We start from the raw sequence: 26,020 nt of genomic DNA on the forward strand, positions 1-26,020 counted from the left end.
CATTTTTCTGAGATGCACTATCACCATCTTACAAAACTTATAAAATTCCCAATAGTACTACTTATACTTCTTTTAGTATTAATCTAGACATTCATATAGTGAAAGGTCAAGGCATTTTGCTCTACAGATACAGGCAGTCCCCAGTTACCAGTGGACTCGGTTAATGGCGATCTGGTTTTACGGTGCTTGTCTAGCGCCATAAAATTGGCAGCTTATGGTATCGTAATGGGCCAAGTTTCGGTTATTGGTGCCATAAGGTGTCGATAATAGTGTTATGGTGCCATAACATACCTAACAGTGGCGCCATTAACCGGTTATCAGTGCCATTAACTGAAACTTGGCGCCATAAATCCCTGAGTTTAGGTTAGTGGCGGTTTTTGCTTATAAGCACCCTGCTGAGAACGGAATCCCTGCCGATAACTGGGGACTGCCTGTATTAAGAAAATTCTTGATAATCTTGATAGCTGAAGATCCTGATGGTTTCTTCCCTTCCTTTTTGACACACACGCTTAGTAATATGGTGCCTATTCCACAGAGGTGTAAATCTGCTGACTATGTTTGCTAGAGTTGCAGAAAAACTTATTTCTAAACCACTATACAAATATATGTGGAATCTAAACGATATATAGGAAGCAGTTAGGTACCTGCAGTGTTCTTTTAGATTTGACAAGCTATTTGCTAGAGAACCTTGATAAGGGTTTTCAGTACTATAGGTTAATTCAAATAAATTTTAGTGTTACTTTCAATATAGTAAATCACAAGAAAATTCTTTATAAATTCAGAACCTTGAAGTGGGTGGATATGTTTTAGGATTAACTTCAAGATTTCTTAGAGGTAGGCAGCAGCATCTTTAGCAACCCAAGATCTATTGTGTCTGGAATTTCACATGGTAGTGTTCTTAGTCTGCTATTATTTTTAGTGTATAAAATAGATATTTTTAGTTTTTACAAAAGATATAGTCAGGGGGGGTTCCGTTCCAATGGCTTGATGAGAAGCGAAAATCAGTGATAACCGAAAATTGGCGCTTTATGGCCCTGATAACCGGTTAATGGCACCTTTGTTCGTTATGTATCAGCACAACCATTATCGGCGCTGACAACTGGGAATCAGCGCATTCAAAATCAGCAAAATCGATGCTAGACGGTAACACTTGTCGGTGCAATCAAGTCCCCAGTTATGAGACATGAAGCTACTCTTAACCCTTAAACACCTAAGGGGTATAATAAAAATCGTCTCCCGTATGCCAAGGGGGTTTCGGAGCGAGCGCCGAAGCGGAAAAAATATTTTTTTCAAAAAGTCACACCGCGCTTAGTTTTTAAGATTAAGAGTTCATTTTTGGCTCCTTTTTTTTGTCATTGCCTGAAGTTTAGTATGCAACCATTAGAAATGAAAAAAATATCATTATCATATATAAATAATACGATATATGATAGCGCGAAAAAAAATTTTCATATATAATTGTATTCAAATCGCGCTGTGAGCAAAACGGTTAAAGCTAACAAGTTAATTTTTTTTTGTTGTATTGTACACTAAATTGCAATCATTTTGGTATATAACACATTGTAAAATGATCAAAGCAACACAGAGAAAATATTATCAGAAAATGATGCATGAATTCGTAATGCGGGGATGTAAAATTTTTTTTTCAAAAATTCACCATAAATCTAAATATTGTTCTAGAGACTTTCAATTTCTTTCAAAATGAAGATAAATGATTGAATATTACTATACTGCAAGATTTTTAGCTTACAATTGCAGTTTATGACCATTTCGGACGAGTTAAAGTTGACCGAATGTGGAATTTTCCTTATATGCAAATATTTCAAAAATGTGAAAAGCTAGAACCTTCAATTATTTTTTGTTGTATTTTACATGAAATTGCGCACATTTTCATATATAAAACTCTATGATATGCCTAATATGAAACGGAGCAAATATTCCGAGAATGCGACATACGCATTTCGGAGATTTGCGGCGGAGAATCCGCGCGCGGAGGGAAGGAAAGTTATTAAAAAATTCACTATAAATCTAAATATTGTGCTAGAGACTTTGAATTTGTTTCAAAATGAAGATAAATAACTGAATATTACTAGACTGTAAGAGTTTTAGCTTACAATTGCGTTTTTCGACCATTTCGGTAGAGTCAAAGTTGACCGAATGTGTTTTTTTTCTATTTATCGTGATTTATATGCAAATATTTCAAAAATGAGAAAAGCTACAACCTTCAATTATTCTTTTTTGTATTCTACATGAAATTGCGCATATTTTCATATATAAAACTTTATGTAACGGCTAATTTAAAATGGTGCAAGCATTACAACAATCGCACATATGATTTTTTTAGAAGAGTTACCGTGAGGACGTAAGGAAATTTTTTTTTTTTTCATAAATTCACCATAAATCGAAATATTGTGCTAGAGACTTCCAATTTGTTGCAAAATGAAGGTAAATGATTGAATATTACTAGAATATGGGAGTTTTAGCTTACAATTGGGTTTTTTGACCATTTCGGTAGAGTCAAAGTTGACCAAAGGTTGAAATTTTGGCACATCGTTATTTATATGAAAATATTTCAAAACTGATAAAAGCTACAACCATGGGTTGTTTTTAGTTGTATTGTGCATGGAATTGTGCACATTTCCATATATAAAACTTTATGTAACGGCTAATTTAAAATGGTGCAAACATTACGACAATCGCACATATGATTTTTTCGGAAGTGTTACCTCGTGGATGTAAGGAAAAAGTTTTTTTCATAAATTCACCATAAATCAAAATATTAAGCTAGAGACTTCCAATTTGTTGCAAAATGAAGGTAAATGATTGAATACTACTAAAATATAAGAGTTTTAGCTTACAATTGCAATTTTCGACCATTTAGGTAGAGTCAAAGTTGACCGAAGGTTGAAATTTTGGCACTTATCGTTATTTATATGAAAATATTTCAAAACTGATAAAAGCTACAATCATGAGTATTTTTTTTTTGTATTCTACATGAAAATGTACACATTTTCATATATAATACTCCATGTAATGGCTAATTTAAAATGGTGCAAAAATTATGTCAAAGTGACAAAATAATTTCAGAGATGTGTCACTAATACTTTTTAGTGCAATAAGAAAGAAATTCGCGCTTGCGCGCCTGCGTAACGATTGTAAACAAAACAACACCTTGATCCGTGAACTCCCAGCATCCCCCAAGGCGTGTGATTCAAAAGTTTTCGGCTGGTAGGCCTATAAGTATTTTTCACAAATTTTAAAAAACTTTTCTATGTCAACGTAAATTACGTCCGGTCAGCACCCAAAAGACAATTTATCTCGACGTAAAATACGTCCAATAGGCGTTAAAGGGTTAATCGTCATTGTGACATCGAGAGAATGAGTGAATGGTGTAGCTGGTGGGGTATGAGGCTGAACTCCATTTAAATGAACACACTATTAATTAGTAGATCTCTTACAAATGTTCCACCCCATCCTCCCCCTCAAGTGGATGGGATCCCCTCTGTTGGAAGAGTCTGAAGCTTTGACTATCCAGGCAGTCCCCCCATTATCGGCAATCTGGTTTTATGGCATTTGTCTAGCACAAAAAATGGGGACTTTAGGAGCTGAAATGCGCTGATATATGGTTATCGGCACCGATAATAGAGTATTGGTGCCAATACATACCTAATAGAGGCGTCATTAACCGGTTATTGGCACGATAAGCGCCAAAAATTGCTGATTTTCACTTATCACCAAGCTATCAGAAAAGAACCTCCACCGATAACCAGGGACTACCTATACTTGGTATAAATTTAGACACATCTTACTTTTGGAGAAACACCTGATGAAAGTGTGCTAATGCCACACAAAAGTTAGGTATTGTATGTAAGGCCTCATTTATTTATAATGTGATAAAATCATTGCAACCTGTATTAGATCATTTGTGGATATCTGCTGCTGGAGATTTATCTCTTTTAGATGGAGTGATTCACGGTGGTAGGTTTCTGTTTCCTAAACCTAGTAATTATGACTTGGACCATTGACAGATGGTCTCTAGTTTGTCAATTTTTCATATGGTGTACTTTAACAACTTTCACATTCACAACTCATCCCTAATCATCTTTTTCTTCCCAAGAACAACCAGATTTGCTGAACAATAACACCAGTATGCAGTAAATGTGCTTCACTGTCAAACTTCTAAGTTCCAGAGGTCCTTCATTCCTTACACCATTGGAATGTGGAACAGTCTCCCCAAGAATGCTATGCAACTGGAACCTCAAAAGTTCAAGTCAAGATGTAGTGCATTGCCACCCGAAATAAATTAAGCCAAATATAACTACAAGGAGGGGATATTTAATCTCTCTTACTGCCAAGCCAAGACTATAAGAATACATTTGAAAATTTAAATTACAAATTAATTCCTTGATGAAACCTGTCCAGCTATAAACATAAAAATTAACTTTGCACTAATACTATTACCAGATACATCCCAACACCTCACTCATTTATCAAATGCTGAAAAATTTCAACATTTGAGCAAATTGTATATTCAGCCAAGGTGACTTCTATATTTGTTTTGAAAATATTTTTACAGTATATGATGCTACAGTTTGTCCTAAAAATTTATTTAAAAAAAAACAGTTACATGTACTCACCGTTCTTTGACTGTTGTCATTGTAGCCTGCCAATTATACATAGGTCCTGCATTATTGACAGTGTTAGACGATGAAACATTATTTGCAGAAATAACGATGTTGCTACTAGTTGGCACAGACGAGCTGCTACTATTCACAGTAGCAGCAGAAGGAACATTCCAGACTTGGCCTCCTGGGGTAGCATTAGATGTGGTGGTTGTGACAGAAACTGAGACAGGTGATGTCTGATTGTTAGCAGATGGGGCTAGCATTGTCACATTAGGACTGGGTGGTGCAGGGGGAAGAGAAGAAGGTGGTGAGGAAACAGGAGGACCCACAGGAAGACATGGTGATGGAAAACTGAGGTTAGATGCAGGCGAAAGGCTTGCAGGAGGAATTGGGGGGAGACCCATGGCATTTGGGTGTGGTGGACGAACAGGGGGTGAAAGTGGCCTCACACCAGGAAATGTTGCTTTGCAACTGCTCACATTAGGGTGTGCTGGTGGACTGTGTGTGGGATTTTGTGGTATTGAAGAATTAGCTGATGATATTGGCACTGTTTGCTCACTTCCCCTAACAGACACTGGACTAACATGAGCTGGAGGGGTTGCTGGAGATGGTGGAGGGGCAGAGGTACTGCCATCGGAAGAGCTTCCTGAAACAAAGATGATATATATAATTCATAGGCTAAAAACATAATAAATATATTTTAAATTTTGAATATGAAAATATCACCAGTTTTCCTTTTGTATATAACTGGATTTTTTTTTTTGTACAAAGATTCTGTTAATAAAATGGTAAGCAAATTATGTGAAATGAGACTACAGTGGGTAAAAGCACAAACACTTATATTGGGAGATCTAAAACCTCTCTGACACATGAGTACAAGAGTTCCCACAAAGACCACCAAAACTTCAAGTTTGGAAAAAAATTCAAAATGCTCTCTGCCCATTCCATCTGTTCATATAAAATATATATTATTCATATAACATACATAATATAAAAGATTACTACAAAAAATTAATTAAAAATGATAATACAGTCTATAACTCAAACTTCTAAAAATTTGATTTGAAGAAAGATAAAACACCAAAATTAATTGTCATGATACAGTAAAAATTTACTTCTTAAACAATATTCAGGTACAAGAAGAAAATCATCCACCTTATATCCAATTTGTTGTGATTCCTATTTTGAGTTTTTATAAATATTCATTACCCAATAATAATCAGTCACCTAAAATCTAAGATTCTGCCAAACACCAAAAGGGCTTTGCCTACATCCTCAGACCATATCACTGAGTTAACACAATGATGGGAAGAGGCTAAAAAAAGATAATGACTCAGCATTTAAGCAGACTCGTATCAATAAAAAGTACAATACAGCACAAGTTGTTAAAATAAGAAGTTAATCATAATAAACTCCATAAAATCTCCCTATTTTCTATTTTTCATATTACCCAATTTAAGCACAGAGAAGAGTAAACAAGTTATCATCTTATGATTATTCAGTTTTACAAACATCATAACCAAACAAAATAGTCCCAGTCCTACAAGAATCTCAAGAGAAAAAATTCAATACACAAAATATAGTTAAACAGTAGCAGTGATACACAAAGTAGTAATAAATAACAAGATACTAAAGATTGATGACATTCTAGGGAAGAAGTTGGGTTATGTTTTTCCAGTAGTAAAGTGCTGCAACAACTCTCAAATGAGGAGACTATATGTATAAAGAGAAATAAGTATTTTGGAAAAGGCTATTGAATACTGTAATGAATACACCACAATCAGAGGTATACTAGGGGGAACAGACCTGAACAGAAATGTCAAAAAGGATGTTCCAGAAGAACCAGGCACAAGAGAAAGCAGTGCTAGAATTCTACCAACAAATGTTAATACAGGCAGTCCCCAGTTATTGGCAGGGGTTCCGTTCAAGGTGCTTATAAGCAAAAAACGCCCTAACAGAAACTCACCGATTTACAGTGCTTGGGCAAATACCCAGGGACTAAAATGTTCTGAAGGGCCCGAGAAATGTTAATAATGAGAAAATAGCTCAAACAAATATCTCCTGAAAAGAAATTAAATAGCATACAGGAAAAACATTGCAATGCTACACCATGTGAGGAATGTCTAGCCCAAAATAGAGTCAAAAGAATTAAAAAGAAAATGAAAAAGGATGACTGGAATGGTTACAAAGATAGGGTTTCACCAAGTAGAACCAAAACACTGACATTGGAAACTTCACTGAGAGGAATGTAAAAGGCTGCAGATATGTGCAGTTAGACATCAGGGAAAGAATGCAGTGGGAGAGGCATGCTGGTGAAATGATGAAGGAAAACATGAAAGAGAATAGAGGTCTATAATGAAAGAGAGAAAGTGCCCAGGGCAAAGTGAAAGATAAATATAGGATGACTGGAATCACTGAGAGAAGACAGACAAGAGGCATAATGGTGAAATGGTGAAGGAAAAAATGGAAGAGAATAGAGAAGTTTATAATGGAGAAGGGAAAGTGACCAGGTAAAAGTGAAAATATACGATGACTGGAATCATTGTGAGAAAACAAACAATAAGTGATGGAAAAAACAAAGGAGTGTGAGCCATATGAAGAGGTTAGCAAAGTCCTCAAAATACAAACGGTACAGGTCTGAGGCCTTCAGGTATGTCCTCTGAGCTGTCATAAGTGGTAGAAAATGTTACTGAAGAGTTTACTCAATACAGTGAAGTACTGTAGTATATATGGATATCTTGTATCATAAGGAGAATTCACCAAAAGAATGGGGAAAGAGTATTACACCAATAAAATCAAACGCAGAGGTGATGCGCTACAGTATGAATCCCATACAGGAGCCAGCTCACTAGGGCACAGGAATGAAAGCACATAAAAGCAAGTTGAAGAAAGGTTAGAAAAAACAAATCAAAATTAGCAACTGTCAGTCTGGCTTTGCACCAGGAAATTCAGTTACTACATACTTATATTTTCTTTAACATGACATCACACAAAATTGGAATGCTGTCTATACTTGCGTATCATGTGACTTCTGAAGACCTAATTTTGAAGCTAATTTTAAGGGAGTTGCATTACACACAAAATATAAAATTAGCTTATGTAATATTCATATATTAGTACTATAGCATTATGAAATACAAACATAATGAATATGCATTTTTCCATGGATCTTTTAGAAGTTACGCTTTACTTCACTGTATCCAATAATATTGTATGTATTTTCATATTATACTAGTTATAAAATACATATGTAGCAATCAATGTTCTAGTTTGGAAATAAGCCAAGGGTAATTATGATGTAAGTTTATTTTGCCACTCTGAACTCAAATCAGAGTAATTTCATGCATCTAATTAGCTTAAATGAATTTCTGTTGAAACTTCAGCAAGAGATGTTGTACTTTACTGCAAGTCGTAATGTATCTTTGCATATATTTTCCTCATTTAGGTAAGTGGAAATACACATTGTATGAAAGGAAGATAAATATCATGTTTTGTTGTACGTATAGTGGTACCTTGACCTACGAGTTTCATTCATTCCGTGGCCAAGCTCGTAGCTAAATTTGCTCTCACATTAAATAAATTTTCCCCACTGAAAAACTTAAAATGCCCTTAATCCAATCACTCTCTCAAAATGCCACACCATATTTTTATGTTTTATGGTATTAAATAAGGAAAATACATTTCTAAACAACAAATATTGTATAAAAACAATAGAAAGAGTAAGTAAAGATGTAATAAGGTTTTATAAAGTGTACAGGTAGTGTTCAAGTTATGATAATTCATCTTGCGATAATCCAATTTCACGAGAGACCAAATTACAATAGCTTAACTTTATCCCATCCTCTAGTTAAATAAGTTCAAAAACAGCAAAAGAGAATGATGAAAGTATTGTTTTAATGTTATACTCATTACGTAAATGTGTACAGCCATGAACAACCAAACGAGAAACAACTTTTTTTTGCTAAGTACGTACAATCAAACTGGATACCAACAACATCCGTTTGGTTGGTATTTCAAACATCATGATAAAAAACAATTACCATAGTTATGTTATAAATGACGTTATGTAGAATAGGACTGAGATATTTATATGTACGTAATAACTTTATTCGCTATAGATTAAAGATCAACAAGGAAATATACGTTAAATTTAAACTAAGTTGTAGCTGAAGCTGAGAAAACTGCTAATGACTATTATCATGCATTGGCAACAAGGATAAAACATGCCATCAAACACAACCGTAGATAAAACTGAGAGCAAATAATTTTAATCAAAACTATTGGGCATGAAAGAACACAGTTTACTGTTGCTTTCACGGCAATAAAATATAGGTAAATAGTAATGTAAAGCCCGTAATATGATGTAAAAATGTGAAAATAGCAAACCGAATGACATAATTTTTATTTACTTAATAAACATGCCGCCAACGTAATCTGTTAATGAAAAAAATAATTTAGTTCACAGTCACAACGAGACATATTCAAGTCATATTTCAATTTAAAAATAAGTCGCACAACGAAAAAGGTCAAATATATCTAGATATTCATTTATGCTAACTAGAAGCAAGAAAATTCGCTCAGAATTGAGTTAAATATGGCAAAATCAACTCTTATTTGCCATCAGCTGATTTCCAAACCAAAACATTGACTGATATGTTATATGTTATACAGTGGTCCCCCCATATTCGCGGGGGATGCGTATCAGACACCCCCGTGAATAGTTAGAACCCACGAATAGTTGGAACCCCTATAAAAACACTGAAAACAGCCTATTTTGTTAGTTAAAACTCATAAAAAACCCAATAAAAATTTTTATACTTGGTTTTTTTAATAGTTTTATCACAAAAAGTGCATTTTATGATGAAATTGATAAAAAAAAAACAATAATTTGTGGATATTTCTCATAGAAAAATACCGCGAATATGAGAATTTTCAGTGAATAATGCGGGGAAACGTTCCCGAGAGAAATCCGCGAATGTGTGAGTCCGTAAATCCTACAAACGCGAATACGGGGGGTCCACTGTAATACAATAATATGAGAATACAGTACATACAGTGTTATTGGATACAGTGAAGCAATGTATAAATTTTTAAAAGATTCATGGAAAAGATGCATACAGTAGTACCTCTTTTGTCGAATGTTTCATATGTCGAACTTTCCGTTTTTTGAAAAAAAAAATTTCCAGAAAATTTTTTATAGTTTGTCGAACAAATGCTTGTACTTCGAACAGACTGATTATCTAGTTTATACTTGTTTATACTTGCCTACTGGGTCTTACAAGTTAAACTGTATTAATATTTTTTCATTTACAATATATAGTTTAATGATAACAATATTCGACAAAATAAATAAAAGTATAAAGCATATACGTAATATAAAATATAGCTTTCAATATAACATTTAGCATACAAGATGTATAAAATCATACATAACCGCGGTGACTTCACGCCCAGCTGACTTAAGACTGAACAAGGGAGCGTTGATATGTTGAGAGAAGAAGAGACAGTTAAAATATTACTGTATGTTATGTAAAAGCAATAACAATTCACATAAAAAGGGAATTTTCAAATGAATTTCACGTAATGATAAAATATGAAAACAAACAAATGCAATACAGAAAAAAAGAAAAAAAAAAAAGTCTTAATTGAACCAGTGTTTGATGTGCTGAGTGAGACGGTCTAGTTAAACAATATTAACAAAATAGTAAATGAAAGAAGAAAGCTACTTGTCATTGGTCATTGCAGTGATACACAACTAACTTTAGGTAGAGGGAGGGAGAGTTTATATTTTTGAGGAATAATGAATGAATGATTTCAAGTTATTGTGCGTCGTGGTATTGTAGAGGAGAGAAGAGGCAGTAAAATCTTTACTATAATATGTACGTAAATGCAATACCAATTCACATAAAAAATAAAATTATTTCACAATAAATTTAATATAATGATAAAACATGAGAACAAATGCATACAGTAAAAAAAAAGCTTGCTCGAGTCAGTGTTCAGTGCGCTGAGAGAGAGAGAGAGAGAACAGCTCTGCTTCCCGCTGACTTATCAACTGATCTGGGATGATTATTCGCCCATTTCTTTCACTTACACTCGCTTTTCCCAAATCACTTTTATTTTTGTTATAGTAAAATACCAATCCAGTGACAAATGCTTGTTACCATATTTTACTATTGTAAAAGTAACTCAGTTCTGTGATAAACAAACTGGTGCTGCTTTCAGCTTCTGCATGCCTTCGATTGTTTGTTGAAACAGCTTCCTTGTGAAAAATTATATCTCTTTCCTTTTCTTGCATTCTTGACTTATTACTTATTTGTTTGCAAAATCCTCATGTTCATTTTAAAAGTCTGCTATTTGCCCACAGTAAGTTGATGTATTGTGGCATGATTAATCTCTTTCGCGCACTTGAGATCCAAGTGTAAATACGGCGATTACTCTCTCTCTCTCTCTCTCTCTCTCTCTCTCTCTCTCTTCTCTCTCTCTCTCTCTCTCTGACACAATCGGACACACACGCTATCGATTCCTTTGATTGTCTTTGAACCTAATATGTGAATAAAATTGATTTTATTATCAACCTTTGCATACTGCAACCAATTCAGTTTGCTCAAAAGGGTTGTGTCTCTCCTCCCGCCATCCCCCAGCCAGTCGGCACCATTTTTACCAAACAGTTTGTAAATCGTACATAGAAAAAATCAAATTTAGAATGTATTTTACTTCATATAACACATTAATAATAAAAAAAATGTGAAAAGGGAGACTTTTTGGGTTGGCTGGAACGAATTATCCTGATTCACTTTACTTCTTATGGGGATATTTGTTTCATATTTCGAACAAATCGTACTACTTTGAAAAGCCTTCTGGAACGGATTAAGTTCGAAGTACGAGGTAAAAGCAGTACCAATTCACATAAAAGAATAAAATGTTATTTCACAATAAATTTTACAAGCCGAAATCGTCGTAAGCCGGAAAATCGTCAAAAATCTTATGAAAACCTTACTTTTAATGCTTTGGGTGCATTGAAAACTATGTAAACTGCATTCTAATGGCATTTTTCATAAAAAAAAACCTTCAAATACTGATTATTCCACATTTTTTGTGTCATATTTCATCTGTCAGATGAGCGTTGTAGGTGTTGTAACCCTGGAAATAATGTCTGATGATTATAATTGAAAAGCGTCGTAACCTCGGAACGTCGTAAGCAGAGACCATCGTAAACCGGGGACTGCCTGTACAGTAATAAATAGTAGTAAAAAAAGAAAAACCTTACTTGAATCAGTGTTCGGTGCGCTAAGTGAGATGACAGAGAGGGGAGGGGGAAGACGAGCGTCTGCTTCCTACCAACTTACCAGCTAGGCTGGGATGATTATTTGCCCATTTCTTTCACTTACACTTGATTTACCTAAATCACTTCTTTTTGTTACGGTAAAGTACCTATCTGGTGACAGTTGTTTTTTACGATTTTTTATCAGTGTAAAATAAGCTCAGCTTATTTTACACTGCACACAGCTTCTGCGTCTCTTCAGTTGTATGTTTAAATGACTTCATTGTGAAAAGTTACTTAATCTTTCTTTTCTTTTCTTTCATTTTCTACTTATAACTTATTTGTTTGCAAAATCCTCATGTTTAAATTCTGCCGTTTGCCAACCGTAAGTTGATGTACATATTGTGGAATAATCTCTTTCATGCACTTAAGATCCAAGTGTAAACATGTCACTAACCATTCTCTCTCTCTCTCTCTCTCTCTCTCTCTCTCTCTCTCGGTCTCTCTCTCTCTTCTCTCTCTCTCTCTCTCTCTCTCTCTCTCTCTCTCTCTCTCTCTCTCTCTCCTCTCTCTCTCTCTCAGAGACATAATCGGACACACCATCAATTCCTTTGATTATCCTTGTAAAATGTGATAAAATTGATTTTGTTATCAACCTTTGCTTACTGCAACCATTTTGGTTTCCTCAAAGGGTTCCTGTCAATCCTCCCTCCATCCCCTAGCTGGCTGTGCACCATTTTCACCAAACAGTTCTTTGTACACGGATACAACATTTATAGAAAATTTTACTTCATGTAACGTACTGTTTTATTACTTTACGTTCTTAATTTAACTTCTAAACATGTTAATAATAGAAAAAAATATGAAAAGGGGGACTTTTTGGGTTGGCTGGAACGAATGATCCTGACTCCCTTTATTTCTTATGGGAATATTTGTTTCATATTTTGAACAGCCTTATGGAATGGATATGGGGATATTTGTTTCATATTTTGAACAACCTTCTGGAATGGATTAAGTTCGAAGTCTGAGGTACTACTGTATAATAAGTATACATATTATAGATACTATAGTATAAGGTAAAGTATTTTCAATGGCAGACCTTGGAACAGGTACATCACAGATTATTCCTGTTCCTTCAGTGAAAATACATTTCTAAATCATGAGGCTAGAATGGAGAGGGCAGTATACAGAAAAAGTAACCCCACCACCAATAAAATTGAAAGAAGAATCTGAACTACAGGTAGATTAGTGTACTATCCTGTTAGAAAACACAGCAAAACATTACAATCCAACTGGCTTCTCTACACATTGAGAATTGGCATATGCAAAGATAATGGAGGAGATTCTGAGAATGTGTCTACAAAATACTGTGATTCACATATAGAGTGCACTGATTAGAATGTAATATCTATAAGGAATTAACAGAGATACAGTATCCAGAAGCTGAAAAATTTGCTAAAAAGTCAAAGACTGTTATGGTTTGGGCACATGAGAGATAGAAGTCAGTTAGGATGGTCATATATTTAAGTGACAGAACATCAATTAATGGGGAAGTGAAAAAGATAACACAAAATTGGCTATACAAGGTTGTAAACTCAACAAAAATTCATGTAAATAGTTGTTTAATCCTGTAAAGGTGACACCTGGTATAAAACATATGTATGATGATATCATTCCATCATCAAACTTTTCAAACTTTTGATTTCATAATTCCAGAATGTAAAAATGCTAAAGCTTTGAGTGATTAAATATTTCAGATAATGAAAGAGAATGACTGTACTCACCTGATGGTAATGACCCACTTGTTGAATGAGCAATGTTTGGCTGATGGTTAGAGGGCAAACTTGATGATGACACAGAAACTGAAAGATTACATGCCTCGCCATTCTCAGTACATTCCCCTCCATTAAAAACAAGACATTCTTCTGATGAGCTTAAGTCAGTGTCCCGCATGTTTCGAAGGCGAGAAAAAGTGCCATTTGAAGGGTTGGTGTTGCTTGCCCAAGCCATGGTACTTTGCAGCCTGAAAATAATTATAACTGCTTTACATGAAAATTATGCGGACAAATCACAATTGAAATGAGAAAAAAACACATGATTACAGTTCTAGAAATGAGATTTTCACATTTAATTTTCCTGCTTTGTGACAAAAAATGAGGCTTAATATAATCTCCTGTCAAAACCCTGGTGAATTTACTATCCATTAGTAAATGTTTTTCAAAATAGTTTAGTTCAAAGTCTCTTTGATCAAATCTCAAAATACATTCATAAACTTTCTGCTGCATAAAACTTTTTTTTTTTTTAAATAAAACTAATTCCAGCACTGAAGAGACCTACTTTATTTATGATTGTCTAAACAATAGCAACAGCAATCTGCAAACACTCCAAGAGGAGGAGTCCTTCTGTCTACCACCTGGGTCCTTGAGCACCTTTGGTGGTGAAAACTGGTCATGAGCTCTGGCCCCATCTCTGCTACATGCCCAGGTGGCATGAAGGCATCCCCTTACTTGTGACAGCTTTAGAGCTTTAGAGGGAGGGGGAGACTGCAGTCCTCAGTATTCCCCTCCCTTCTTCTTTCCCTTGCCTCCACTTCTAGCCATCAGGTGGTCAAGATATCTGGGAAGGCTTCTGACCCTTTTCTATGGAAGAGGAAACCTGAGCACCTTCCAGTTTTGTAAAAGGGAAATCCTTCCTACCACTGGACACCAATGGTGGGGCTGCTCCTGAGGGATTGGCTACAGTCCCCTTTAGAGGCCCCTAGTATTTGAAGGAGACTGCACAGTGCATCAAGGAGTTCCAGTTCATGGCACACCTTTCATCTACCACCACCCCTTATTCTTTGGAAGGAATAAGGTTCCTGGAAATATTACGTTCCATAATCCGACACTACTCTCCTAAAACACTAAGAGAAACGTACAGACATCCTGTCATATCTCAGAAAGATGAAAGCCTGAAGGTTGCCACTCTGATGCAAGAGGAAAGTCAATGCCTTTCCTTCCAAAACCAACCACCTCCTAAACACTGCTCTCTCATTCTTAGATGCAACACCTGTATTATCAAAGTTAGCAAGAGTGCAGTTGAGCCCCAATGCTGCCTGGACGGAGACCATGGCAACTAACTCTAAGGCCCCTGACTCTGCAGATGAGAAGGATGTATCCTCTTCTTGGAATATTTCCAGAGAGAAGTCATTTGTCACTTCACAGATTGACAAGTTCACCTGCAGGGGATTAGTCCCATTATTCTTTGGCATGCATAACTTTCTCCCCATTTCAATTGTGGAGGAAATACCTTGCTTGATCCGCTGAAGAATAGGGAACCTTCTGATCTGGAGATTAGGCCATTCACCTGGTTCAAAACACCATGAGCAAGCTGCAACCATGGCAGTATGAATGACTGAATTGTTCCCGGATTACATCCAATTGGGTTCAGATGGGATTCTTCTCAGATCACTACTCTCTACTTTGTACACTTCTGATAAAGTAGAAAAGAAAATGTCTAGGGTGGCCCTCTGGTCTACGACAACTCAGGAAGATTCAAGGTCCCAAGCATGCCCAGGAAACCCATTTGTCAACCCTACCTATGGTAAATGTCCCACCTGTAAGTAAAAGAGCACTGCCACAGACCCTCAAAGAGAAAAGGCACTCACTTAAAGCACAATGGGACTTCTTAGTCTACAACTCCTTCTATTTGGAGGAGGAGGAAATGTGCCTGTTCTTCTTCATCTTACTACTGTACTTCCACCAGAGTAGGAAAAGAGGATAAGGCAAGGACTGCAGATGACAATGGAGTATGGACTGTGTTTGGCACCTTGGGGGTATTTCTCAAAGGAGAGGCAACTGCTTTAAGGGCTCAATGGAAACAGGAACAACAACAGAAATAGGATCTATGGAAGAAATCTCAGCCATAGCTAAATGGTCTACAAATACAGCAAAAGATCAGATTTCCGGAATATGGAGAGAAGGCCACATCTTGAGCAGTACTCCAAAGAAGCCATAAACCCAGGAGCAGCCAACATAGCAGAAGTAGAAGAGAGCCAAGCACAAGCACCTGGCCCATCACTAGAGGAAAGGACAGACTGGCCACCTACCTACTTGCATGTAGTAGCCATAAAAGGCAGGAGGAGAATGGAGCCAACAAGATCAGGCAGAGTCAAAGTTACAATATTCCTCCAATTTGACACCAGAAAATGCTTCTTGGCCTTTCTGCATTTCTTGTCAAAACTTTTTCAGTGTAACAGGGACTAGCTCATACACTCATCACAAGAAAATCAGGAATACAAGTCCCATTCCTGCAGAAATAACAGAAATGATGGGGAAACACCACCGCATTAGCCATAAAATGATCCCACACATGTGCTTGACCTCTACACCTTTATTGTTCTTTTTTTTGAAGCATCTAATCCATGATCAATGGAGAACAATAAAAATCACCATGCATGCAATAAAAGAAGAAATTTTGAACAGGAAATCAGTAAATTGCTGCAAAACATCCATAATAAATGGCAGCTAATGAATATGTGGTTGATTACAGCAGGTGAGTGCTAGGTTTCCTAAGTTATCCATCTCCATTCAACCTGTTGACAAGTTCTAACGCTTGTCACAGCTCATGTTAATGAATACTCCTACTTAAGAAGCAATGGTATATCCCACCTCCAGCCTGCAGGCCACATCTGGTGTCCACCAACTTAACACCTAGACACTAATTACTATCTAACAATTGCTACCTAGTATAAGGAGTTCAGCAAACCTTAAAGTACATTTGATATCATGGCCCTCCTCCGTGACACTGCATAGCTGTTGGGCCTGTTCTCTCCAAATGGTTGTCAACCCCTGGTATATATATACTCTCACTTGGACAACCAATAATTGCTAAAAACTTTGCAATGAATAAAATTGTTCATTACAAAGTTTTTAGCAATTTCAAGTGGTTCACATTTGCAATTCTATTGACAATATACAGTAAGCCCTGATCTACAGTAAAACTTTGTAAAAGAATGCATATTGCTGCTCTGGTAGACATGAGTACTTAAAGGAAAGTAATTAAGGGCCGTGCCGACCACCAAATTTCCGGGAATTATAGAATTTTACTTATCAACAGTTTCCAACTGTGTTATGTCTAAATACACATATCCTGAGGTAATAATGCTACAAATCACAATTTTTGAAAGTAAATTGTATTTTTCCTAACTTTACAAACCTGAGGTCCTTTGCAATAGGAATTACTTAAGGTGAAGCCTGGACATGGTCGCTGAAATCTTTCAAACAAGGTGGTTCGGTAGTTAACTACCAGCCCAGTAGTTGGGAGTCCTCCCCAACCGGACATACACATTCCAATTTGCTTTAGTCCCTGGGAGAAGACTGAGGGGTGGCATGAGGTGGGCAGTTAGTGTAAAGGACCTCAGGTTTGTATAGTTAGGAAAAATACAATTTACTTTGAAAAATTGTGTTTTGTTCCTGCACAATATACAAACCTTCAGTCCTTTACTATTAATAGGAAGACCCACTGATTGGTGGGAGGAATCCGAGTAAGGCTATGAACCGACTGGAGTTCAGCACACCTAAGAATTTCTTCCTGGTAGTAAGAGCAAGGAAGGAAATCCAGCCACTGGCATCTGATCGAAGTTAGGAACTGCAAGATCAGTCACTTTTCTGGGTTACTCATAAAAAAGGAGCATGGGTATGAGAACATAGAAATGATATTGTCATGATACAATAAAGTTTGTTCATACTTACCTGGCAGATATATATATATAGCTGTATTCTCTGACGTTCAACAGAATTTCAAAACTCCCGGCACACGCAGTGGTCGGCCAGGTGGTTAGTACCCATTCCCGCCGCTGGGAGGCGGGCGTCGGGCGTCGGGAACCATTCCCATTTTCTATTCAGATTTTTCTAGACCACTGTCCCCTGAGGGGAGGTGGGTGGGTACTTGATTATATATATCTGCCAGGTAAGTATGAACAAACTTTATTGTATCATGACAATATCATTTTGTTCATGACACTTACCTGCCAGATATATATATAGCTGAATCCCACCCTTGGAGGTGGGAAGGGACAGAATAGAAGGATTTTGGAAATAAATTACATGCAGATGATTGACATCTTGGTTCCTTACCTGTTAGCATAGCTGACTTCGTGATTATTGTCACCCAAGTCTGCTTCTGCTTTACTAGAGTTTCCAGCAAGGTAGTGACCTGTATAGCTGGAGAGTTCTAGATGATCTGTCAACGGGAGCGTGACCACAATGCGACTAGACCATTTTGACCATACTCTGAGGACAACGAAGCATAAACAATACCACCTGACCTAGCCCAACTAAGTTAGTCCCATAACTTTTAGGCTAAATAAAGGGAAGTCCGCCTCAAGCGGCGACCCTACAACCATAAAAAACAGCACCATAAATTAAAAGCACACCTATCCATTTTCCAAAGGATGGGAATCGTGCCGCTTCATGTCCCCATTACTGTATCTGCGGAAATGTACGGTCCCAGCGAGTAGCAATTCTCATATGTCGTCTTCACATCTCAGGTAATGTGACGCGAACACAGAGTTGCTTCGCCAATATGTGGCACTCAAGATATCACTGAGTGCCATATTCTTCTGAAAAGCCATCGAAGTCGCTACAGCTCTGACTTCGTGAGCTTTAATCTTCAAAAGACTAAGGTCACTATCTAGACAGGACAAATGAGCCTCCCTGATGGTGCTTCTTAAGAAGAACACTAGGGCGTTCTTCGACATTGGTAATTCTGGTCTTCTGACGGAACACCACAGGTTGTCCGACGGACATCTACATTGTTTGGTTTTCGCCAGATAAAACTTGAGAGCCCTGACAGGGCACAGGACTCTCTCTGGTTCTCGTCCGGTGATCTCTGATAACCCCTTGATTTCAAAACTCTTGGGCCAGGGGTTGGACGGGTTTTCGTTCTTAGCTAAGAACGAGGGACTCAGCGAACACACCGCATTGTGTTCTCTGAAGCCCACATGCTTACTCATGGCCTCAATCTCGCTAACCCTCTTCGCTGTTGCCAAAGCGGTTAGGAAAACAGCCTTTCTAGTTAAATCCTTCATCGAAGCAGTATGCAAAGGTTCAAATGGGCTTGACATTAGAAATTTCAAGACAACATCTAGATTCCATGACAGAATTCTAGGTCGTGGAATCTTTGAGGTTTCGAAAGACCTCAAAAGATAGTGCATATCCTTATTATTCGACAAATCCAAGCCCCTGTGTCGGAAGACCATCGACAGCATGCTTTTGTAGCCTTTGATCGTGGGCACTGAAAGCTTGTCAACATTTCTATGTAGAAGGAAATCAACAATCTGGCTCACAGAGGTCGTGGAGGAGGAAATATCTCTCCTCCTACACCATCTCCTAAAAACAGCCCACTTCGATTGGTAAACAGCTTGAGAGGATGTTCTTCTAGCGTTGGCAATAGCTCTTGCTACTGCTCTTGAAAAACCTCTCGCTCTGGCCAACTTTTCGATAGTCTGAATGCAGTCAGACTCAGAGCGGAGAGGTTTTTGTGATACCTCTCGAAGTGGGGCTGTTTGAGTAGATCGATTCTTTCTGGTAGAGTCCTTGGGAAGTCTACCAGAAATGACATGACCTCTGCGAACCAGTCGCTTGCAGGCCAAAATGGGGCGATCAGGGTCATTCTCGCTCCTTCTGAAGCCGCAAACTTCCTTATCACCTCTCCCAGGAGTTTGAATGGTGGGAACGAGTAGACATCCATTCCCTTCCAATTCCATAGCATGGCATCTATCGCTATCGCTCCTGGGTCGAGAACCGGAAGCCTCTTTGTCTTCGATGTCGCGAAGAGGTCTACTAATGGCCTCCCCCAAAGCCTCCACAACTCCCGACAAACCTCTGAATGGAGAGTCCACTCGGTCGGAAGCAGCTGATGTTGACGGCTGAGAAAGTCTGCCCGAACATTCTGTACTCCTGACACGAACCTCGTTAGTATCGTTATATCTCTCATCTTCGCCCAGAGCAAGATATCCCTCGCTATCTCGAACAGGGATCGAGAATGCGTCCCTCCCTGTTTCTTGATATATGCGAGAGCCGTGGTGTTGTCCGAATTGATCTGGACAATCCGTCCCATAATTCTTCACTCGAAGAATTGCAGAGCCAATCGAATTGCTTCTAATTCCTTGAGGTTTATGTGCCAGGACCTCTGTTCCCCTCACCAGAGGCCTGACACTTCCTCCTCCCCCAGTGTTGCTCCCCAGCCTGTCATGGACGCGTCTGAGAACACCACTAGGTCTGGGCTCAGAAGTTTGAGGGACAGTCCTTCCGATAGCTTGACGGGATCGAACCACCACTTCAAATGGTCTTTGACCGACTGAGAGATTCTCAAAATTTCGTTTAAGTCTTTCTTGTTCTTCCAGTTGTCTGCTATGAAAAACTGAAGTGGCCTGAGGAGTAGCCTTCCCAGAGAAACAAATTTCTCCAGCGAGGAAATGGTCCCCAGCAGACTCATCCATTCCCTCGCCGAGCATATTTCCTTCTCTAAAAAGACTGATACTTTTTCTAAGCATTTCAGCCGACGTTCCATGGATGGAAAACCTTGAAAAGCCACTGAATCCATCTGAATCCCCAGATACACGATGGACTGTGTTGGGATCAGATGGGATTTCTCGAAATTGACGAGAAGGCCTAGGGCTTTTGTCAGCTGTAACGTTGTGTGAAGGTCCTCAAGACACTTTGTCTTGCACGATGACCGGATAAGCCAATCGTCTAGATAGAGTGAGACTCTTATCTTCGAAAGATGAAGCCATTTTGCTACGTTTTGCATCAGAAACGTGAATACCATCGGAACTGTACTTATACCGAAGCAGAGGGCTCTGAATTGGAAGACCTGTCCTTTCAAGACGAACCTGAGGTACTTCCTGGACCGAGGATGGATCGGGACATGGAAGTATGCGTCTTGGAGATCCAAGGACACCATCCAATCCCCTGGTCTTAGGGTTGCTAAAACAGACTGTGAAGTTTCCATCTTGAATTTTTCTTTTCTTACGAAAAGATTCAGTCTGCTCACGTCCAGGACAGGTCTCCATCCCCCAGACTGCTTCGGAACCAGGAATAACCTGTTGTAGAAGCCCGGGGAATTCAATGAAAGAACCGCTCTACCGCTCTCTTCTCTAACATTTGATCCAGAAGATCTAGCAGGATCTGTTGTTTCGAAGTCTGGTAAGAGGGCGACAGATCTATCGGTTCCGTGCTTAATGGAGGTCTTGAGAGGAACGGGATCTTGTAACCGTTCTCGATAACATCGAGTGACCAACTGTTCGCCCCTCTTATCCTCCATGCTTCTGCGAAGAGAGAGAGTCTCGCTCCTACCAGTGTCTGAAGGGTAGATAAGTCATTTCTTTCCCCTAGGTTTTGATGGGGCTCTGCCTCTAGGGAAGCTCCTCCCCTGAGTGGAGGCTCTCGAGGGAGCTCTGCCATGAAAGGGCTTAAAATTCTTCCTGGAAACTTGCGTAGTCCGGGAAGAGGGCTGAGCAGCAGGACGTTTTGAGGATTGAGATAATAGGTCCTGCGTCGCTTTCTCTTGAAGATTCACTGATAGATCTTTTATCATCGATTGAAGAAAAAGATGAGCCGAAAAGGGGGCGAACAACAGTTTTGCTTTCTGTGCGGGCGATACTGATTTTGATGTAAAGCTGCAGTAAAGCGCTCGTTTCTTCAGGACTCCTGACGCAAAATGTGATGCCAACTCGTCGGAGCCATCCCTTACTGCTTTGTCCATACATGACAAAATACTAGATAATTCCTCTAAGGAAATAGAGTCTGAGCTTCTAGACTGCATATCTAGGACCCCCAGACACCAGTTAAGGAAGTTAAAAACTTCTAGTGTCCTGTAAATACCCTTAAGATGGTGGTCTATTTCCGACATCGTCCAGGATACTTTCGCTGACGGAAGGTAAGATCATCAACTAAATTGGATAAATCACCCTGAGCGGAGGCAGGGATTCTCAAACCTGCTTCCTCCTCTGTTTCATACCAGATTCCTGCTCTACCACTAAGTTTTGCGGGGGGAAGAGCAAATGAAGTCTTGCCCTTCGCCTTCTTGGATTCCATCCAATCGTGAATCCTTTTGAATGCCCTTTTTGTGGAGAGTGACGTGGCCATCTTCACAAATCCTGGCGTCTTCCTTGCCTTCGATGAAGATAGTTGAGAAGGCGGAGAGAGAGGAACTGGAGCTTGAAACTTATTAGGAAACAAGTCTTTCAAAAGGCGAGTTAGGGTTTTATAGTCTGAAGATGATGAGGCTGCAGGCTCTTCCTCATCCTCAGGACCAGAGTCAGTTGAATCTTCTTCTTCCAAGGGAACCGCAGAGGTGCCCTGCTTCGTGCGAGAAGAGATTAAACTTTTATTTCCCGGAGGAATCTTCGAAGAGGAGATTAGTGTATGTTCTCCTATCAGCGTCGAATTTCTATCAAGTTCCTGTAAAGGAACGTCATGCGGTGCGTCCTGCCCTTTTGACGAGAGTCCAAATGAGGCTTTTGTCTAAGTTCTTGAAGAACAGATCGATCACTCGTCTGAAGAACGTCCTGCCTCATATTTCTGAGAGCGTCCTGACGTTTAGGACGCTTAGCGTCCTCATCTGCCTCCTGGCGAGCGTCCTGACGTGAAGGACGTCGAGCGCTTAGTAAAGTCTTCTTAAAATCATGCCGTATAGTGTCATGACGTCTAGGATGTTTAGCGTCTTCAGAACCTGCATCGTGAGTTTCTTGTCGAGTAACCCGATGCTTGCGATATCGAGCATCCAACGAAGCGTCCTCACGAGCGTCCTGAAAAGTTTCACGACGAGTAGGACGTCGAGCTTCTCTAACTATACCTTTGCGCACTTCTTGAGGAGTGTCATGATACGTAGACTGAAGCGCGCCATCAACGTTGTCCTTAGAAGCCTCTCGATACTTAAATCTTACGTTCTGAGCAGTTTCTTGAAGGACCGCAGGACGAGCGTGCTGAGAGGCGTCTTTACGGGATTCTTGCCAAGTGTCTCGACGCTTAATTCCTTTTGGAGGAGTGTCCCACCGAGGAGAGACCTTAACAGAAGTTTCTCTGAAAGTTCTATGGCGCTGGAGACTCTCCCTATGTTCTCGATTATCAATATCTTCCTCCGATCGAACACCGCCGAAGCGAGTCCTCTGAGCGTTCTCCAACTCCTGACAAAGACGACGGCCACCTGTGCAACAACTAGCGTCTTTGTCGCTTTCGCCGACACTTCTAGAGACTCTATCAAAAGGAGCACTTACACGCTCCTGAATGAGTCGTCGAGGTCTAGAAGGCGACGAAACAGGAGAGGGAGAAGAACGAGGAGAGGAAGAAGGAGAACACCTGGATTTCTTGACAGGCAACCATAGATCCTTCTTACGATGACGTGATCTTGACTCCCTTTTAGCAAAAAATGCAGACAATTGTTGATGCATCGCTAGTAGGGTCTCTTTAGACGGGGAAGATTCATGCGAAGGACTTATCCAGTGAGAAGAAGATGGGCGAGGGGATGCCCTCTTTTTCCCTCAGGACTAAAATCAGGTAGATTGGAGAATAAAACTACCTCCTTTTCACAAGAAGTCCTAATCCTCTTCTGCGGGATACTGTCTTCAAAGTCTTCCAGAGAAGAACTAAGCGGAAGTCGCGAAGGAGAACGTTCCCGATCTTCTGATGAAGCGTCCTCTTCTCTAAATCCTCTCTTAAGAGGGCGGGAAAGACGATGGCCGCCTGTGCGACATCTTACGTCCTTACCGCTCTCGTCTTGAGAGGCCCTCCGAGAGACCCACCCTCGTTGAGGAGAAGACGTCTCGGAGGAAGAGAAATATTCTTTCAAGATTCGAGCCCGCGCACGATCTTTGGCAGCCTGGGAATCGTCTTCAGGTTCTGCCGAAGGGACGCTAGACCGGTGTTTAGTTCCCGTAACCCTCCTTCGGCTTACGACATGTCCATTCCCTATGTCCTGGGAGTCCGACAGAGGTCTCAGCCTGGAGGCGCTATAGGACCGGTTTGACGTCCCCTCCACAACACTATCACTATCACTGCACTTTTGCACATTAGATTGTAGCGCGAGCACTTTTGAGTCAAGGTTCCGAATCGACTCCATAATTGTAGTAAGGGCGTTACCTTCAGCAATCACTTCATTGCCCAAAGGACCAGTGGGCAATATCACGAACGTAATGAGAGGTGAAGGCAGTCTGGTGTGCCCACTAACAGATGCCATTAACCAACAGATGCCATTAACCAAACATGGTGGCAAAGATTACTGAGTTTCGGTTAATGGCGTTTTTTGCTTATCAGCACCCTCCTGATAACCAGGGACAACCTGTAGTGTTCTTGGATACTTCTTTCTAGGAACCTTCGGTGCTAACAAACAGTTGTCAACACCCACGACAGAGAAGTCAAGTCTTCTTCAAAAAGTGCCTTAGCGCTCTAAAGGGACAAAGCAGTATTTCGTCAGAATCATCACCAACAAAGTCACTCTCGGGGGGATGGTGAAAGACATTAACCTAGCATCAGGGACCGATGGGTTCTGAGTCTTCATTACTTAGTCTGGGACAAAATCAAGTGTAACCAACTCACATCCCCTTGAGTGTTTTACATCAAAGGAAAGATCATGAAGTTCACCAACTTTTCGCCGATGCCAGGGCGAGCAAAAAAAAAAAAAAGATCTTGGTCGATGCATCTGAGAAAAGAAGCATGTATGGAGAGTGAGTGCAAAGTTCCACTCCTACGAAGGGTTCCTGTTGTCGAGCCACCAGTCCAAATCCTCTCTTACCTCCTGCGTGAGGGGGACGAGAGCGGATTGAGGGTTGTGAGACTGTGACCAAAACTCCCTCAGTCTTCACTGGAGAGACTGAAGGTGAAGCTGTCCATGAGGGAACAGCTTCTCAAGAGATGACAGGTGACCTATCATGACTTGCCACTGCCGAGCTGACTGTTCCTGTTGAGGCATGAGCTGTCGTACTGCCTCTCTGAACCTGCTGATATGAGTCTGAGGGGAAGACTCTTGTTGCTACCGTATATATCAGCATACCCAGATACTTCGAGATCGGACTTCTCAAGATTTATCATGATCCCTAGATCTTGACAAAACTTGGAGTCGATCTCTGTCCTGTAGCAACTGCAAGTGAGAGCTAGCCAGGACTAGCCAATCATCGTGATATCTCAACAGACGTATCCCTTGTGAGTGTGACCAAGCTGACACCAGGGTGAACACTCTCATGAACACCTGGGGAGCAGTCGAGAGCCAGAAACAGTGCCCTGAACTGGTACACCGTCTCCCCAAAGATGAATCAAAAGTACTTGCAGGATGGCTGATCGATGGGTATCTGGAATACACATCCTTCAAGTCTGCTGTAAGCATGATGTCATTCTCCCTGATAGAGGAAAGCATGGTACGTGCTGTCTACATCTTGAACCAAGTCTGCCAAACGAATCAGAGAAGAGAAGAGAGGTCTATCACAACTCTCCAGCCCCCGCAGTCTTCTCTATGAGAGAGAGTCACCTTTAAAACCCTGGAGACCGGCGTGACATGACTTTCACAGCGCCCTTGCACATCATCTGCACTTTCGTGCAAAAGTGCTAGGTACTTCCGAGAACCTTCGAGGTGGCGGAGACTCGAAGGGAAGTAGATATCCTTCCCGCAGGACATCTACTACCCAGGTCTCTGTTGCATATTGTTGTTATGTGGCCCAATGGCTCGATAGGCACCCCTACACCAGTGGCAGCAGCTAGAGGGGAATGCCGTTCCTAGTGTCTCCCCTTCTTCTGTCCCTTAACCGCTTTTCCAGATGGCAAGGAGAGATAAAAGGGATGCAACTGCATCCCTTTCAAAGGGAGAGAAGAAGGCTGGGTGTTTCAACAAGCACCCTTTGCAGAACTAGACTTCTTAGGGCCTGAGGAAGAGCTAGCTAGACTTGAAGGTCAAGCTGCAGTGGAATGCAAAGACCCAGAGGTCCTCGCTACTGCCTGGCGAACAAGGCAGTCTTTGTCTTCATCCTCATGCTCGTCCACGGCAGCATTTACTTACTCTCTATTGAAGAGAAGAAGAAGCCAGCAAAGGTCTGTTGCGTAGGGTCAAAACCGACTTGGGACCGAGAGACTTGGTGATACAAGATAGGACAGCATCCCTC

General features: G+C 39.9%; 1 protein-coding gene across 4 annotated transcripts in view; it reads right to left on the reverse strand.

The window, feature by feature from the left end:
- LOC135212992 (BTB/POZ domain-containing protein 1-like) overlaps positions 1–26,020 on the reverse strand; it is a 337,906-nt gene that overhangs the window by 96,504 nt on the left and 215,382 nt on the right. For all 4 annotated transcript variants that reach the window (XM_064246770.1, XM_064246771.1, XM_064246768.1 and 1 more), the window contains exons 3-4: positions 13,674–13,912; positions 4,638–5,271 (exon numbers count right to left, since the gene is read on the reverse strand). In XM_064246770.1, the coding sequence (XP_064102840.1) occupies positions 4,638–5,271; positions 13,674–13,899 (860 nt within the window). In that variant the 5' untranslated portion in view covers positions 13,900–13,912. The remainder of the gene's footprint in view (positions 1–4,637; positions 5,272–13,673; positions 13,913–26,020) is intronic.

Source organism: Macrobrachium nipponense, chromosome 42 (assembly GCF_015104395.2).
Source record: "Macrobrachium nipponense isolate FS-2020 chromosome 42, ASM1510439v2, whole genome shotgun sequence".
Classification (NCBI taxonomy): domain Eukaryota; kingdom Metazoa; phylum Arthropoda; class Malacostraca; order Decapoda; family Palaemonidae; genus Macrobrachium; species Macrobrachium nipponense.